The 17,372-nt window shown below is 60.7% G+C and overlaps 2 protein-coding genes across 2 annotated transcripts; one reads left to right on the forward strand and one right to left on the reverse strand.

Annotated features, from left to right (window-relative positions):
* Positions 1 to 1,012: 1,012 nt before the first annotated feature.
* Positions 1,013 to 6,247, forward strand: LOC101688883 (serine protease 50). Its single transcript, XM_004760793.2, has 6 exons — positions 1,013 to 1,223; positions 1,324 to 1,518; positions 2,817 to 2,979; positions 3,978 to 4,261; positions 5,388 to 5,554; positions 5,893 to 6,247. Exons 1-6 carry the CDS (start codon positions 1,064 to 1,066, stop codon positions 6,118 to 6,120), a joined length of 1,197 nt encoding a protein of 398 aa, XP_004760850.1. The 5' UTR covers positions 1,013 to 1,063; the 3' UTR covers positions 6,121 to 6,247.
* Positions 6,248 to 7,383: 1,136 nt separating this feature from the next.
* On the reverse strand, positions 7,384 to 16,278 carry TMIE (transmembrane inner ear). The gene is made up of 4 exons (XM_004760792.3): positions 15,930 to 16,278; positions 12,464 to 12,581; positions 8,936 to 9,085; positions 7,384 to 8,657 (listed from the first exon to the last, which is right to left on the reverse strand). Exons 1-4 carry the CDS (start codon positions 16,008 to 16,010, stop codon positions 8,554 to 8,556), a joined length of 453 nt encoding a protein of 150 aa, XP_004760849.2. The 5' UTR covers positions 16,011 to 16,278; the 3' UTR covers positions 7,384 to 8,553.
* Between the last annotated feature and the right edge of the window lie 1,094 nt (positions 16,279 to 17,372).

Below are 17,372 nucleotides of genomic sequence, written 5' to 3' on the forward strand. Positions count from 1 at the left end.
TAGGAGGTGACGGCACCCGGAGCTCCCAAGCTGCCTCAGCAACCTCCATCAGACTCTGGAGGTCAAGGCCAGGCTGGCCCAAGGGAGCCAGAGCCCTGCCTCCAGAGTGGAGATTGCCTGGGGGCAGCTCAGAGCTGGTGGGCCTTGGGTTCAGAGCCCTTGTCCTTCGGGTGCCACAAGTGTCGCGGGTATGATTTGTTGTCTCCGCAGAGACTGGAGTGCTGAATGCCCAACCTGAGTGTCTCTTGAATGCTAAATGCCCAACTGGAGTGCTGAATGCCCAACCAGCAGGTCCCGGCAAAAGATAGAGTGTCCCAACTTGATTTCATGTTCACCTAGAACTTCCCTACAGCTTTGAACCAAAGTTGCTCATAGGATTTCCCCACACTACTTATTAGATGAGTTATCTATGTCATGGAGCCATCAAAATGTTCCCCCAATTCCAACATACCTGAAGGCGGCCTTCTGCTCCCAGCAGGGTCTGCTGGCTACCGTCACTCTTCCTTTGTGACCAGGAACAGCGCCTACACAGTCTTTCCCAAGCAGATGGATCGGTCAGAGAAGAGCCTTTGCTGAACGGAGGGAGGGCGGGTGCTGCTTAAAATTATGCCATCTTCAAACATCGTTCTTGAAAGCCTTTCCAGCCGCTCAGTTTCAGTGCCCTGGGGCAAAGCCCCACTGCAGTTACCAGGCTGGGGGGTGTGGGGAAGGTGGGCCCTTTGGAAATCCTGGAGGACAGCCCCAGAGGTTGGGTCCCATCTCACGGGGTGGGGGGGAGGGGGAGGACGGAAGCACAAACCCAGCCGAGGTCGGTGGGCTGCAGGAGCGAGGCGGTACGGGAACTGGCTGTCCTAGCCCGAGGGACTCCAGGAAGGGCCTGTCCAGGCGCAGTGAGCGAGACCGTGGGGCGGAGGAGGCAGACGGCAGAAGCCCGGAGTCCGTCAGGGCCGCCCCTGGGCTGACGCGGGGAGCGCCACCGCGGGCGGCCATTGGGGGGCGCTCAAGCGGGACGGGGTAGCGGCGCCGGCCTCGCCCACACAGCGGACGCCGGCGCGGGCGGCCGATGGGGGGCGCCGTCGCGAGAGCAGCACCGCGGCGCCATCGCTGCCACTCCCGAATGGAGCTTCGGTGCAGGACGCCGGCCCGCAGGCAGGGCCCCCAGGGCCCCGGGGCATCTGCTCTTCCTCTGCTGCTGCTACTGCTGCTGCCACTGAGGCCCGTGGGTGAGCCCCATCCCGCCCCTCCCCACCCCCAGGCCTTCGCGGGGCCTCGTCTGACTGCCTCGCCCGGGCCTGACCTGACCCTCACTGCATCCTTCCTCAGGCTGCCTGGCGAGCCAAGCCCCAGGGACACTGCCTGAGCCTGCTTCCGCCGACCCTGGCGTCCCCTGTGGCCCCAATGCCACCTGTCCCTCAGACGAGCCTCGCCTCCCCCGCCAGGCCCCCACCGACCTGTCGCAGCCCATGACCCCCCAGACCCAGACCATGTCTGTTTCTACCGGGTACAACATCTTCCTCAGTGAGTACCGTGGACTCCCTGGGGGAGGAGGGTGCAGGAGCCATCGGAAGGACCTGTGACCCCTGGGGACCGAGGGGGACGGCAGAGGAAGGGCAGGGAGGAGTGAGAAGAGAGCTTCCTCGTACAGGGGTTTGCTGAGCATCTACTGGGGGCCAGGCCTCCCGTCCTGGAGAGGTGGGAAGGAAGGACACTCAGAGGAGCCTGGGGAGCACTGCTGTGTCCCCCCACCCACCCACCCCCACACCCACCCACCCCCTCCCCAGAGCTGACCCAGGCTCCCAGCCAAGGACTTAGGGGATTTCCAGCACAGCTTTCAGGGAGCCACCCCATGGGTGTCTCGGGAGCACCCCTGGGCGACCTTCTCTCCAGCAGCGGCTTTCCATGTGTTGAACAGAAACCCCCAGAATGATTTCTTATCTTGGAACTCAGTGCCCACAACTGAGCTACCACCAGAAGCCTGTCTCACAGGGCCCACTGCGTGCAGACACCCCCTCTCCTATGTGGCGCCCAACACGTGCTGGTGCTGGCCCATGCAGGCTGATGTCCCCATCCACACACAGTCCCCCCCCCCCCCCACACTCCCCGCAGGAAAACCCTGGGGGTGGGTTACTCTGAGGTTAGATATGTGCATTTTCAGTTTGAGAAGTTTTCCAAAGTGGCCGCACGCTCCCCACAACCGGGGGTGAGTAGTCTGGGCCGGTAACCCTCACCCATTGCTTGGGGCCAGAGCCACTGAGTTTCGTCGGGCAGGTGGTGTGGAGGGGAACCTCCCTGTGCTGAGGTCTGCAGGGCTCCCGGAGGATTCCTGGGGCTCAGCAGATTCTAGGTTGGCTTGCTGCTGAGGTGTCGTCCTTGGGGTGTGTCTGTTCACACCCATGGCCCGTTTTTCTCTTGGGTCGTCTCACTGAATCACAGGAGGGTTCCCAGAGGAGGGAGAGGGGTCTGGCTGGGCCGAAGTATGGGGGGTGGGTGCAGACAGAAACACGGATGAGTTTCTGAAGGATCTGGTCAGAGCTCCAGGCCCAGTGCCATACCAGAATGGGGGGGCTGGGAATGCTCTGGGCCCCCGGTCTGGGGGAGGAGGGACAGGGGTACCTGGGCAGCGCTGAGGCCCTTTAGAAGCTTGCAGACTTCCATTTTCATGTGCAAAAAAAGAGAGATTCCTGTGGGAAAAGAGAATCACTGCCTGAGTGTGGGCCACAGCTGGAGAGGCAGGAGATGGTCTGAGGGGAGGGAAGGCACCTTGGGGCGGGGTTGCAGGGGCCCATCCTCCAGCAAACTCTCACCTTCCTCCTCAGCCTGCGGCTCCTCCCAGGAGAAGGACCCCACTCTCAGGGACCCAGAGGCCATGGCTCGGCGGTGGCCATGGATGGTCAGTGTGCAGGCCAACGGCACACACATCTGTGCAGGCACCCTCATTGCCTCCCGCTGGGTGCTGACCGTGGCCCACTGCCTGATCTTGTGAGTTGGGGCCTAGGTGGGTGGGTGGAAAGGTATCCAGAGCCACGGGGCCTGGTCATGCTGCCAGCTGGGCCTTCGGCGGCAGCTGTGCTCTGGTCCCAACCCCAGCCTCTCTCTTCACTCTCAGCATGTGCAGGCTGAGTCCTGCCAATTCCTGATTCCTTCCCACAGGGCTGGGCACTTGCTCCCCTCCCCTTGGCTCCCCAGGCCTCAGCAGTCCTGCTGTAGATAGGAGATGGGGGCTTGGAAGCCACTAGCCAGACCTCCTTTCTCTTAGCCGCAGAGAGGAGGTCCTAAGTCCTCTGTCCCTCACACACTGTTTGCTTCACTTACATGCCTTCCTTCCTTCTACCCATAGCCTTTGACCCTCCTTTGAAACCCTGGCCTGGTCCCCAGGGGCAGAAAGGGGACGCATCACTCCTCTTGGCTTGCTGGGGCCAATAGATGAGAAGGTGCTCCCCGGGGAGTCCGGGCGGCGTGGGGACAAGAGAGAGAGCATGCCCACGTGCCAGGGCCAGGGGAGGGCCTGAGGGCAGCATCCGTGGAAAAGCCTGCTCCAAGCCCAAGGGCTGACCTGGAGATTGAGAGGCATGCTGGGAAAGGAGGCTGGAGGACGAGGCTGTGGCTGATTGATTGCACCCGGCCTCTGCCACTTCCAGGGCCTGCACTGGGTACCAGACAGAGTCCAGAGTTTGGAACTAGAGAAAACCAGGTCCACGTCCCAGCTCTGCCACTTCCTGGCTGTGTGGCCTTGAGCCTGTTTGCTGGGCTTCTCTGAGCCTTGGTTTTCCTCTCCGTAAAGTAAAGGGTTGTTGTAAAGGGCAGGACCACACAGCGGATGTGCAGAGGGCCCTGTTCACAGCTGTTGGGAGAGAGGGGCTTGGGGCGGCTTGAAGTAGGTGGGTGGCCTGCCTGGACTGACTCGGAGTGCCACAGCGGGGTGGAGGCCCGGGTGGGTTGCCTGGACCTGAAGACAGACTCCCCTCGTGGTCCCCTAGGCAAAATGTTACCTATTCAGTGCGGTTGGGGAGCCCGAGAATAGACCAGAAATCCCCGACGACCTCCGAAGTCCCGGTGTACCAGGTCATCTTGAACAAACGGTACCGGCCCCATCGGTACTGGTCCTGGGTGGGTCGGGCCCACGACATTGCCCTCCTCAAGCTCACGTGGCCGCTCAAATACAACAAGTACGTCTGGCCCATCTGCCTGCCTGGCTTGGATTTTGAGGTGAAGGACGGCTCCCTCTGCACTGTAACGGGCTGGGGACTCCCCAAGTTTGACGGTGAGTCAGAGCCTCTCCGGAACCGGTGGGGGGCGTGGTGGTGTGTGGGGGAGAACCCAGGGGGGGAAGGCCGGGGTCTCTGTGGACAGCTGTTTCTGAGACATCTTCCCTTCGGGCTTTGGTCTCCTTCCCCCTGGGGGGTCTTGGCAGCAAATGCGTCATGACCCTTCAGGCCTGAAGGGTCCCAGAGGCCCATGAGCCCTCAGCCCCAGGCCAGGGCCTGTAAACAGGACTTCCTTGAAGGCAGAGGGGCGCAGAGTGACAGCTTGTCTTGGGCGCGCAATCCCAGGATTTGAAGCAGAAATTTGCAGTGGGAGGAATAGGGTTTGGTGACTGTAGAAAGTTCCCCCAGCGGCCCTGCATGGTTGGCTAAGGACCGTCTGCAGCCAGAGTTGGCTAAGGGCCAGTCTGCAGCCAGTGAACCTCAAGTCCTTTATCTTCCCCGGGGATGGAGCAAGGCCCAAAGTGTAGGAGGGTCTTCCCAGGCCCACCCAGGGGCTATTTTCTTAGGAGTTTTAGGAAGGCCCAATCCATTCAGGGAGCCCCTCTTTTCCACAAGGCAGGCGCTCATCCCTTTGGCTTCACGGAACCATCTTGCCTAAAAATAGTCTGCAGTGGTTCCAGTCTGGGGCTGCGGGTGGCTGTTTGTCTTTCCTGCCATGGCCTGTCTGGGGAATGGCTGAGGATGGCCCCCCAGGGGCTCCAGCTAGAGACAGAGTCACACTGGAAGAGAGGGAGGAGGGGACAGGAGGCGGGAGGGCCTAGGGCCCACAGAGTGGGGGTGGGGGGGTGGGGGGGGTGTCTGGGCTAGCTAGGGTGAAAGAGACCTTTGGGGGAGGCTTAGCAAAGGAGGAATTTGGACCTGAGAGGGGCTGCGCAGGCCTTTGAGCTGGAAGGGTAGAAGCCAAGCTGCTGAGATGGGAACAGACCCCATGGACTGGATGGAGTCTGGTAGGGGTGAGACCAGGCCCGGCGAGGCCAGGCTGAGGGCAGCCTGCTCCGAGATCTCCAGGAGGGCCTCCTCAGAGGCTGGGGGGAGCAGGCCGGCTGCAGCAAGGACAGCCCCCCCCACCCCCCACCCCCCACCCCGCTGGCAGTGAACCATGGGGGGGACCTGTCCCCGCAGGCGTGTGGCCCCAGTTCCGGAGCATTCAGGAGAAGGGAGTCACCATCCTGAACAGCAAGGACTGTGACAAGTTATACCACAAGACCTCCAAAGTGCCCTCTCTGGTTCGGGTCGTGGACTCCCAGATGGTCTGTGCGGAGGACTTGAACCGGGAAAACTTCTGCTACGTGAGCACCTTCCTCCTGGCTCCCTCACCTCCAGGGGCGCCTGCAGAGATGGGGGGGGGCGCTCAGAGGGGAGGGGAGGACGGAGGAAGAGATGGGAAGGGAGAGAGAAGGGGGCGGTGAGAAGAAGGGGGGTGGGAGCCTGAGGGGGCGGGGGAGGTGAACGTCTCTGAGGGAGGTCTCCTGGGTCTGGATCTCGAGGACACCTCTGAGCTAGCTGACCCCCTGGGTTGTAGTAGGGGAGCTGCTGTGGAAGACAAGTGGCGTGAGGGTACCTTGCTTTGTCCTTGAGCCGGAGCACATCTCCCTCTGACCCTTTTCGTTACACACCCCTCCTGCAGGAGATAAGTGGCGAGCCCTTGGCCTGTTCTGTGGACACTACGTGGTACCTGGTGGGACTGGTGACCTGGGGCCCAGGCTGCGGGAGGAGCGAGGCCCCGCCCATCTACCTGCAGGTCACCGCCTACCAGCACTGGATCTGGGAACGGGTCAGCGGGCAGGCCCTGCCAGCCCCATCCAGGGCCCTGCTCCTGGTGCTCCTGCTGTCCCTCAACCTTGCTGCCCTCTGACACCCTCGTGCTGTCCCCTGGGGGTGCCGTCCTCACCCTCTGGGCCCAGCATGCTGCAGGTGTAGCTCTCCCTGCCCCGCAGGGCAGGGCAGAGCAGAGATGAGGTGCTCAATTAAACGCTTCTCTTCCCCAAGCTGCTTCCTTCCTGAGTCTGCTTGAGTGGGAGGTGAGCGAGCCGGGGAGGGGGGTGGGGTGAGGAGGCAGGGGGGAGAGGGGACTCCAGACTGTCTCTCCTGAAAGGCGCAGAGCCCCCTGGGTCTGTCTCCATCTATAGGTTTGGGGTGGCTCCCGCAGAAAGTGGAGGGAGAGTATAGGAATGATACTGGGGTCCAGAACGTACTCTGTGGGCTGAAATGGGGCTGCTGGGACCCAGGGTGAGGCTGGGGTAAAGGGGCAGCTATATCTGGGCCAGGGCAGGGAATGTGTTTTCTGGGCTACTTTAGTGGGAGTCAGGTTCTCCTTGACTTTGGCTGGAGCCACTCCCCCTCCCACTCCGTCTCTGCCCAGAAGCACTGTAGTGAACTTGGACCTTCCAGCCCTGTGCCCTGCCTAGAGCCTGAGGCAGGTGCCCACGGGGCTCAGACGTTAAGGGTGGCAGCCCTGCCTGTCCAAGAGAGATTAATAGAGGCCCTAGGGCAGAGGGCAGATGCAGCCCCGGCCTGGACATCCCCCAGTCTTTACCAGCAGCTTCTCCGACTTCCGGTGGCCCCTGCCCCTCTGGGCCTCTGTTGACTGGGCCACACAGGAAGCCTCTGGCTTGTATGTGTTGTAGGACCTTAACCACAACCTTAACCTCCTGCATGAGAAGTCCGTAGGCTAGACCGTGAGGCTAGAGTCAGGGTTCTGACTCCAGGCCCACAGCGGGGCTTCTGGGGTTTCTCTGTCCCTTCATGGCTCCGTGACCCGTGTCTGCCCGGGTCCCTCTTCTTGCATCACAGTCATCCAGCTCCAGGTCAGGATCCACACTGGACCCCGTCCCCAGCATGGGGCTCAGGCCACAAAGTGAAGGAGAGGAGGGCTCAGGCCACAAAGGGGAGGAGGAGAGAGGGGGCAGCTTCCTCCCGGTCTCGATGCCCAGCTGGCGGGTGCCTCTCCCTCCAGCTCATCCCAGTTCAGGCTGGGGGCAGAGTTAGGGGAGGGAGCTCCTGCTTGGCCAGTGCCGCCCGCCAGCCTGTCCCAGTGCGTCACCCTCTGCGTATATGCTCCAGGGACAGGGCACCCCGAGGGATCATCTCAGGCCACTCAGGTACAAGAAGGCACTCAGCTTTATTTACACATCCGTCGCAGGCCACCAGGGCTGCTCGCCCCAGCTCAGGAACGAACCATGGGGTCTCCTCAGTTTCCAGGCCCAGATGTGTGCGTCTCCGCGGAGGTTAGCCACCATGTGGAAATCCCTCTGTATGTCCCCTCCCCGAAAAGTCAGCCTTGGGGTGAGGGCTGTGGTCCTTCCCGACTCTGGTCCGCAGTGACTCCCTGAGGCGCCACCATTGAGGTGGTAGAAGAGGGAGCTGGATGCTGTTCTGCACAACAGGTGGAAGGCTGCCTGCTGCCTTGGCGCCCCTGACTGTCCCCTGCGGTGACCCCGGCAGGGGAGGGGGGGACCCTGACGACCCCCACAATGCTCCCCTCGGCTTCTCTGGGTCTCCCTGGATTCTCCCAGATAGGGCCCTGCTACCAGCTTTCTTCCCTTCTCCCTTTAGCCCGCAGGCCTCAGCCTTCTGCACCCCGACCCACCCCTGAGGCCCCCCCACAGCCCCGAGTCCCCAGGCCTCACCCTCGGCCTCCCAGCAGCCTCAGCTCCAGTGCGGCTGCCTGGCATGTGGGGCTGGAGTTCCACTGCCTCCAGGTGGGCGTTCTAGTTACCTCCCCGGCCGGGACCCCGGCTGGGCATGGGCCTGGGCAAGCTCCCTGGCTACCAGGGCTGCGTCTGGAGAAGGCTGAGAGCCTCGGCTCGGCGTCCCCCAGTGACCCTCTTCTCCCCCCCCCCCCCGGCCAGCCTGGCTGTGGCGTCACACCCCAGCCCCTCCAGTTCTGCCGTCTCCTTCTAAGAGGCAAGCCACGTCCTGTCAGCCCCGCAGAGCCACTGCTGTTCCTGGCAGAGGGACAGAGGCATGTCTGGGTGGGGGCAAGGCCACCCCACTCCGGATCTGCAGGGGGACAGTGGCCCAAGACCACTTTTGCTGAGCGGCCATGTGGGTGAGGTGAAAGAATTGGAGTCCAGGCTGGGAGGCAGGATGCCAGGTGCAGTCCCGCCCCTGCCCCCCAAATGGGCTGTCAGGATGGGGCCTCAGCAGGCCCCTCCAAGCCAAGAAGAGGGTGTTCTGCAATCTCTCTAGTCCACAGATGTGCTGGGAGTCCAAGATGCCCAGACCCTGGCCAGAACTTGAGCCCCAGGGCTAGCCAGCCTGGGCTGCCACCTCCAGGAAGCCCTCCTCATTTCTCCCCTTTCTTCTTCTTGGCTTCGTTCTTCTCATCCTCCTCTACCTTGATGGCCACGGTGTCCACACTGTCCTTCTTCTTCTTCTTCTTCTTATCCTCTGTGGGGTAGAAGAGGGACAGGGGGCCGGGGTGAGGCAGGGGGTCGTAGGACCCGCACCAGAGCCCCCCACAGCCAGCCCATCACTTCTTCCTTCCAAACCTCTCTCACCTGCAGAAGAGCTCCTTGTGTTACCTGCCTCACTTGGGCCCGTTTGTGCACTCTGGTCTCTAGGGACCAGAACCTCATGCTGGGAGAGGGGAGGAGCAGGGCCACTCTCAGGTTTAGGAGGGACAGGTGGCGAGGGGGGGCGGGGTTGGGGGACCCCTGCCTGCTCACCTCCAGGGATCTCCGTGAGCTCATTGAGGGGGGGCACCGTCTCCAGTTTGTCTGTGTACATCTTGGCGACCTTCCGCTGCAAGTAGCGGGCTTCAATCTCCTTCCGGGTCCGGGGCACGCGGCAGTTGAAGATGCAGCACAGAGTGATGACTGTGACAGGGGTGGGGGTAGGGGGTGGACAGAGCAGGCTTGGCCAAGGCTGGCGCTCAGACATCCCAGGAACGGTCCCCACATTTCAGACCTGCCCTCACCTGCCTACGTGCATCTCACCCAGCAATCGCTGGCAGAAGGCTCTTCGTTTGCACGAGATCCCTGTAGGCTCTGGGATTCTTCCCGAGATCTCTTCTCCTGAGCAGGGCGGACTTCAGAGAGTCACACAGGGACCCGCTCTCTGGAGGACCTGGCGCTGGGCTTAAGGGGCTGTTGCCGCTGTTCTTAACAATTTCTGAACAAGGGGGTCCTGTACTTTTTGCACTGGCCTCTAAGTCCTGTTGCTGATCTTGCTTTCTGACTAGATCGGGGCCCCTGGAGGACAGGACAGAGGCCTGCACAGTGACTCAAACGACAACCACCCAGACGCGCTGCCTGTGTTCCCACCCAGGCCTCTCAACTCCTGGTGCTTCCCCTCCAGCCTCCTGAGAGGACCTCAAACACTGAAGGACGGGGCCATGTCTCCCTCAGCCTCCCTGAGGACAAGCCTGGGCTTCTCCTGGCCATGAGGGTCCCCCAGAGGGCACAGACCCTGCCCTGGGGCGTTTACACAGATAGTTATTCCAGGAACAGTTTTCCGGCTGAAGGCAGCTGTGCCCACGCGAGCTGGGCCAAGGAATGGAGCTGGCCTGTCTAGTGATGGGCAGGGCTGGGCACGGCTGCCAGGACCCGGCTGGACTGAGTTTGTTTTTCTAAGGCCCCACAGTCTGACCACCCTGGCCCCGGCCTCGGGGGAGGGGACAGGGCTGCTGCTTATTATAAATCGGATGACAGGACATAACTTCCTGGCAGACTCCTGGGGGCAGGATGGCCAAGCAGGACAAGCCAGGCCTATTTTAAGGAAGATGGATTAGACCGATGTAGCCGGGACTGAAGCACCCTTTGGGGTCAACTTACGCAACCCCTTCAGCCAAATCTTGTGGCCCCACTAAGTCTCACCCAGATTCACAGAATGAGGGGAAAAAAAAAGAATGAATGAATGAATGCGTGGGATGCTCTCAAAGCCTTTGCTCCTGAGGACAACCAGATTCCCGAATGGATGGACAGGGGAGCTGACAATAATCGGGAACCCTGGGGGACTGCACGAGACCCCAGCAGTAGGTCTGACTGCACAGGGCTGTCCAGGGGCATGTGCTTCTCCTGGCACCTTGGATAAGCCTTTCTTATCCCTTCGAAGCTGGGTTCTAGTCTTCTCCAGGTCCCGGTGTGTATGCCCACGGCCCTGATCCTGCTGGCTTGGGCCACCCCTTCTAGCCGCCCGCTGGGCACGTCCTCTCACATGCTTGCTCTCCCCAGAGGCTGGTCCCAGGCCCCGAAAAGCCCGGGATCCAAAGGGAGCTCAGCTATTGGCACCTGGATCAGGGCTCAGACGCTGCCCCTCGATCCAGGCCTGCCCCACCCAGACTGGCCTGGTCATTTCTCATCAAAGAAGTTAAAAAACAATGTGCCTTGGATGGAGATCCAGGGCCCCGACAGGGGCTTGCAATGTGAGTCCTCAGGCTGGAGAGACCTCCCGGGGCACCCCCATCCAAACCCAGCCCCTCTGCTCAAGGTTCTGGGGTGACACGTCACCAACAGTGGTGCCACTAGGCCCAAGCTGACTGGGAGTCAGGAAAGATGATTCATCCCCAGAAGATGGGGTTAGGCCATCTCTGCTCCCTAGAGCCTGGCACGGAAGGTGACAACGAGTAGAGACCGGCTGCTCAGAGGCCTTTGGGACTCTCCCTTATCCTTTTCTAGGAAATAGGGTGGGGTGTAGGAGCTGGTCTACATGCTTCACATACAAGCTCCTCTTTGGGTCTGACATTGCAACCTTCTTGTGTGGTCCAGGCACCTCCACTGTCTGGGGCCGAGCAGAGCCCGGAGAGGCTAGCCTGTGTCTAGAGGCCCTTTGGTGTCTTTACTCCTGCTCCCTGGAGTACCCCGGAACGGCTCCCTTGACCTGCACCCTACACTGCTCCAGCAGGCAGATGCCTCTCAGAATCCTGCTTCTTGGTGCTGGGGTGCAGGTGTGGGGTGGCAGACGGGGCCATGGTTTCCCTTCTGGATACCTGGGCTCGGGCCGCAGCCACAGCTGGCTGTCCGCGGGGCCTCCCCAGAGAGGACTCAGTAGTTCTTGCCTTGGCCAGGAATGAAATGTAGCCTCTTGCTCAGCTCCCACTCCCACCCCAGCCGTGAAGAAATGGTGATGGTGGGGTGTGGATTATTTTCCCACAAGGAGGGCCTTTCTGGTGCCAGGAGAAGCACATGCAAATCAGATGTCTTTGTCTCCCTTGGAGTCCTTACATCTGGGTGGGCCCTCTGCCAGGACGCTCCCCTCCAGGGGACTTCATCCTGGGACAGCTCCAGCTAGAACTTAAATGACATTTTCGCTGCCCAGACCCGGGGTGCAGTCAGCAAAAATCTTATAGCGGAGATCTGAGAATTTGTGTCGGGGGCATTTCCTCCCACCTCTGCTTATACTGTCCTCTCTGCCTGGAATGCTTTTCCACTTGCCCACCCGGCAAAACTATGCATTCTCTCACTGATGTGCAGCTAAGAGACCCTTCTCCATGAAGCTTGTGTAGGGGGAGTGGGTTTGCTTTCTCTTCCTTGCCTGCGTCTTCCCGGCTCCATGGTGTACGGAAAGCGTTGTCAGACTCTACGTTGTACCCTGGCGGCCTCCCCCTTCCATTGGCCTTTCTCTACCCCTCTTTCCCCAGCGGCAGACCCCCTACTCTGGAAGGGCCGAAGGGAGCACACCAAACCCATTTCTGTTGTGAGTTTGCATCCAACAACTCCCAGTCCCAGGAGAGGAAGGGGTCTCCTGCTTTTAATCGAGGGGGGTGTGAGTCATTCCAGGGGAGTGGGAGTTGACAAGGCACGGTTTCCAGCCCGGGAGCCGCATCTGCCGGGCGTCTGGGGAGCCTCTAGGCTGAGCTGCGGCCAAGAATGGCCTTGCTGGGGCCTCTGGGTGTGGGCCCTTTAAGCGGGCCAAACTGCAGGAAAAGCATCAGGAGGCCAGCGATAGGGAAAAATGACACGTCCTCATCCTGGTTCAGCGGAGTCCCCTGTAATTACCGTAATTGCCCTGTGGCTGTGTCCCAGCCGGGCAGAATACTTCAGGTCACCACCAGCCTGTCAGTCCTCCACAGGGACTCTGTGTAGAACAGGAGATGCCAGAAACCACAGTGGGCCTCCTGCGGGCGACTGGCCTGCTTGCACTGCCCGGAATTGCTGCTCTGAGCCCCTGGGGGATGGTGCTGGTAGGGATGGGGGGAGACAGGGGGTGCTGTGCTTCTGCAGCGGCGTGGGAGGGGGCGGGGAGCAGCTACTCACTGATGGACAACACGAAGAGTGAGAAGATGCCCACCACGTGCCAGAGGCGCATGTCCCAGAACACCACCGTCTCCTTGGTCAGCGGGGGCGGCTTGGGCTTGGGCGGGGCCGTGCTGGGCTGCAGGTCAGGAGAGAGGGAAGTGAAGCCGGGCAGAGACCAGGGGCTGGGGCTGGGCAGAGAGAGGCCCAGGTTTCAGTAAGCACTCAGCCCGAGTGTTCCAGAATCTCCTAGAATCAGGTGTCTTATACAGTCACAGCCAACACCCTGGACCTTGCGAGGGTCCAGGTTTAGAGCGAGAGAAGAAAGCAGAGCCCCAGAACCATGGAGCCAGTGACCTGGAGTACCAGGGTGCCTGAGGACACCAAGGCCTAAAGGGGCAAAGGGGGATGGCTTGTCCCAATCAGGTTCAAGTCCCCTTCAGGCGGACTGCTAGTCTCGCCTCCTGCTCCAGCCCGGGGCCCCACAGGCCAATGGGGTCTCAGGACCAAGGCCAGAGACAAGGCGAGGACGGTGCTGTCCTGGGGGACTTTGCTTCCAAGCATCCTCAGTGTGGGGTGGGGTGTGGAGCTGGACCTAGGTCCCATGGCTCTGCTTCCTGGCCAGGACCCCCACTGGGTGACCTCAACATTTGCCTCTCCTGCCAGAGTCCTCTTCTGACTATGGGCTAGGCCGGAGCCCTCCCAGGACAGGACGAGATAAATAGTCTGCAAGGCGGCAGCGACACCTAGAGGCCAAGCATTGTAAGCATGGCTGGAACATCCCACCTTCCCAGTGAGATGCCACCTTGCTCTGGGAGTCTAGAGGGACACAGCCCTGCCCTGGGGGACTGAGGGAACAAGACCCTGCCCAGTAGGTCTGGGTAAGACCTGTCCCTAACCTGAGGGACTGAGAGGGCTATGACCCTATCTCTGTCACCAAATTAGGCTGAGGGATGTGGGCCGTGGAGAGGGGGGAGTGGGGGACGGGTGGGATTGGTTAAGGCTCAGAGGGAGAGAAGATGCTGGGACATCTGTGGACTTCGCTGTCTCCGGACTAACTGAATCAGGACAGACCTGCAGTCTCCTCTGGCTCTCTAGGAAGGAAAGGCAGCTCGAAGCTCAACCATCCATCTGGTCTTTCCCCTGGTCCATGAGGCATGGGCTGTGCACCTACCACAAGCCAGGAGCTTCCTCATTTCAACAACACCGCCCTTCAGCACGTCCCAGGTAATCTGTGAGCTTGGGATTGGTATGTGATTCCCCAGCACTTTTCCCTGAGTCAGGATAAACTTGTTACCTCTAAGCCTCACGTTCTCCACCTGTAACTTGAGTCAGGTGGTTCCTGGGCTTTCTGGGAAGCTCTCTACCCGATCAGAGTGGTAACGATGAGGAGAAGATACCCTTCCTCAGCATCATCCCGGGGGTCTGGATCCATTTGTAGGGTGAGACACATGGATGTGGGGTCAGGCACCTCTGTGGGGTCAGGGCACATGTGTGTAGGTACAGGGTATGCGTGCTGTGGGGGTATGCATCTATGGTCAGTCATAGGTCTGTAGAGTCCAGTGCTGTCTGGGCCAGGGTCTGGGCAGTGGCTGGCTTCCAAATTCTAAGGCTCAGTGTGTTTGGTCCAGCTGGGCTGTATGGCTGGAAGGTTCTCAGGTCCAGAGACAAGATCTCGGATTCTGGGCCCCAGTAGCTGAGAGTCCACTTCTGACACCTTCTCATTCTAGCCTTGTTCTGGGCAGAATTAAGATTCTAATCTCACCCTGATAGGGATCTTGGGTAGAGGGTACTAGCCAAGAGTGGCCATCTCTGTGGTGGGCACTGCGGAAGGTCTAAACCTAAAGCTTGGGAGCCCCAGGCTCCAGCAGCCGGAGAATGATGCCTGGAGGGGCCGTCGTGGGTGGTGTTGCGGACTCCGGCCCTACCCATCCTTCTGGTGCTTGCCTGGATCCCCTGGGCTCAGCCAGGCCCTTGTTCAGGCTGTAGGCAAATGGCAGGCAGATGAACTGCAAATGCAATTTCCCTTGATGAGCAGGGAGAAGATGAGCTCCCGGGGGCTGAGGGGAAGAGTCCTTGGCTCAGAACGGACACGAGCGCCACCCTCTGCCTTCTCCCGCACCCAGGCCAGCTCAGTTTCTGCACCCAAGGCCTTGGGGCAGCCAAGAAGGGGTCCAGGTACACTCTGTGTGACTCAGGCCAGCCTGGCTCCCCTTACAGGGACACTGGACCTGACACCTGACTCCAGCCCAGCCTTTTGATCACACTCCCCGGTCAGGAGCATGGACAGGCTTAGTATTAGGGAATAGGGCTCTCTCTTCTTGTCCCTCGGACCCTCAGGTTCAGGGCTGTGTCCTCTTAGGTCCTCAGGATAAGACTGTTCTCCCTCTCCCATCCTGTCCCCTGGCACCTGCTCCCAAGGGCTCTCCTGGACGCCTCACTGTTTCTTGTCCTTCTTTCTCTCTGTTCTCTCCTCTCTGCCCCTTGCACAGGCTCCGAATCCTGCTCCTTCCCGGCCCTGCCTCTTGGGCCTTTCCATCTGGCCTCATGTTTCAGAATTCTGGTTCTGGTCTGCCTCTTTGGCTCTCCTTCAGGCTCAGCAGGAATTGGGGACAGAGGGGACAAGGAGGCTGCAATGGTCCCCACTCTTGCCCTCCCAGCCCTTCTCGGCCCCAGCCATGCTCCTGGCCATCCACCCCACCCATCCTCCTCACCTTACTGGGCTATCTCAGCAGTGTCCCCAGCTCCCCCAGCTACATGCCCTCTTCCAGTTTATCCTCCTCCAAAACTCATCCACGACTCTTCCCTGCTCAGAGACCTTTGCTGGCTCTCCATAATCACCATGACCAAGTAAGACCTCCTGAGCCCTGGGTCCTGCTCTGCCTGTACCTTCCCTCTGGGGCCAAGTGCTCCACATGGGAGCTGAACTCAACACCGGGCTCCTCTGTAAATGGTCTCAGTCTTGTTGTCTCCCTGACCCCACCCTCCAACTTGGAAAGCCCTCACCTTCCCAAGGCTATGTCACCCCCATCAGCAGAAGATTTTTCCTCCAGCAGACTAGATCTAAGCAGATCCTAAGCTCAGGGACTAAGATTAGGAACTAGATCTCCCCTATCAGACTAGAGGTCACTGACACCAAGGACTCTGTCTCCCCCACCCCTCCCTGGCCCTCATTAGACCAAAGGCAAGAGGGTAAGGGCTGACTGAGCATAGCTGTATCCCCGGACAGGGAATCCATATGATCAGAGTGAGTCTCCCCCACCAGACTGAAATCTGGGGCTGTACCCTCCCATCAGGGACCCTAAGTTTTGGGGCTGAGTCTCCTGCACAGCCTGGAAGCACAGGGGACAGGGCAGTGTCACCCCATGATCCAGGTCTGCGAGGACAGTTGGAAGGGAAAAAGCCAGCTCCCAGGCAGATGGGCTTTCCCTAAGCCTCTGCTGGCGGGCCACAGCCTCCCCGGCCCTCCCGCGTCGCCACGCCTCACCTCCACCAGCTGCCCGGCGACCCTCGCGAAGCAGAGCCCCAGCGCCCAGAGGGGCCCCGCGCCCCGTCGCCGCCTCGCCATCTTCGCGCCCGCAGCTCCGCGCCCGCGGCTGCAGGTGGGGGGAGCCGGTCGCGCGGGGCCGGGCGCGGTTGGCCCGGTGACCGCCCCGCCAGCCGGCGCTCGCGGCGGCTATCTGGTCGCAGGCCGCGAGTGGGCATCATTTATTCATCATCGGTGTCTGGTTCCTGTGCTGCCGGCCCAGGGCCGGCCCCCCCCCATCCCCTGGGGGATAAGAGTCTGGATCCCCCTCCCCTAACCTCAGCCAGTCCGCCCAAGGGGTGGGAGTGGGTGTGAGGAGGAGGATGGGCTGGGGGCGGGTCCTTGAACTACAGGTCCCACCCCCACCCCCCTACTCCCCCACCCCCGCCCCAGTTGGGCCTCAGTTTCTCCATCTGGGGCAAGGGGAGGGGCTAACATCTGCTGATCTAGGAGGCCCTTCCCAGTCTGACGTTCTGAATTTGAAAAACCCTGCTGGACCCAGGCTGGTGATGATAGTTTGGAGGGGGGGGTGTTGGAGGGGTGGTAAGTTGGTGGGGGGGGGGTTGGTAGGCAGGTTGCCATAGGGACAGGCGCTCAGGGATGTCCTGGGCTTTCTGGGCTGGCTTCCTGCCCAGAAACGGGTCTGGTCACTCTGGACAGCAGAGCTACAGAGGGGGATGGGGACCTGGGGATGGTATGGTCAGCACTCTAGTTGTGGGTACTATGGAAGGTTCCTGAAGAAGCCAGCATCTGCTTCCCCCCGAGACAGGGAAGGCTCCACCTGGAAGGGCTGGAGGACCATTTCCCAACTCTGGCTGACCCTGAGCCTCTGCCACAGTCTGAGCCCCCATTGTCACTCCAGTCTGAGGCATGATCCTGACCTCACTCTCAACCTGGCCCACATGTTCTCGGGGGTCGTCAACCCACGATGAGCCTTGACAATCCAGGAATGGACGGAGGGTGGGTCTGAGGAGCTGTAGAGACCACAGGGGCTCTGAAGGAGGAGGAGGGAGGTCTGGGGTGGGGAGACCTCTCTGGTCCATCCTTCCTCTTCTCCCCTTTCCTACTTCCCCCCTCCCTTCCCCCCTCCTCCCTCCTCCCTCCTCCCTCCCTTTTTCCCATCCTCTTCTCTCCTTTCTTCCATTGTTATTTATCTTGTGCCTTCAGAGTGCTGGAGAACCAGCCAGCTGTTGGACCCTACATTCTTCATCACCATACACAGGGGAGAAGGCTGAGGGGCTTCGAGCATTGGGTCCGCCCTCAGAACTAGGGACCTTGTACTACAGAGCACAGAGATGCAGCAGATGGGCGAGGACCAAGGCGAGTGACAGCAGAGAGCAGAGGGCCAGCTGTGGACACCCACAGGGGGTAGGTCTGGGAGATCACAAGGCAGGCAGAAACAGA

This window comes from Mustela putorius, unplaced genomic scaffold (assembly GCF_011764305.1).
Source record: "Mustela putorius furo isolate JIRA1106 unplaced genomic scaffold, ASM1176430v1.1 tig00000095_pilon_pilon_pilon, whole genome shotgun sequence".
Taxonomy (NCBI): domain Eukaryota; kingdom Metazoa; phylum Chordata; class Mammalia; order Carnivora; family Mustelidae; genus Mustela; species Mustela putorius.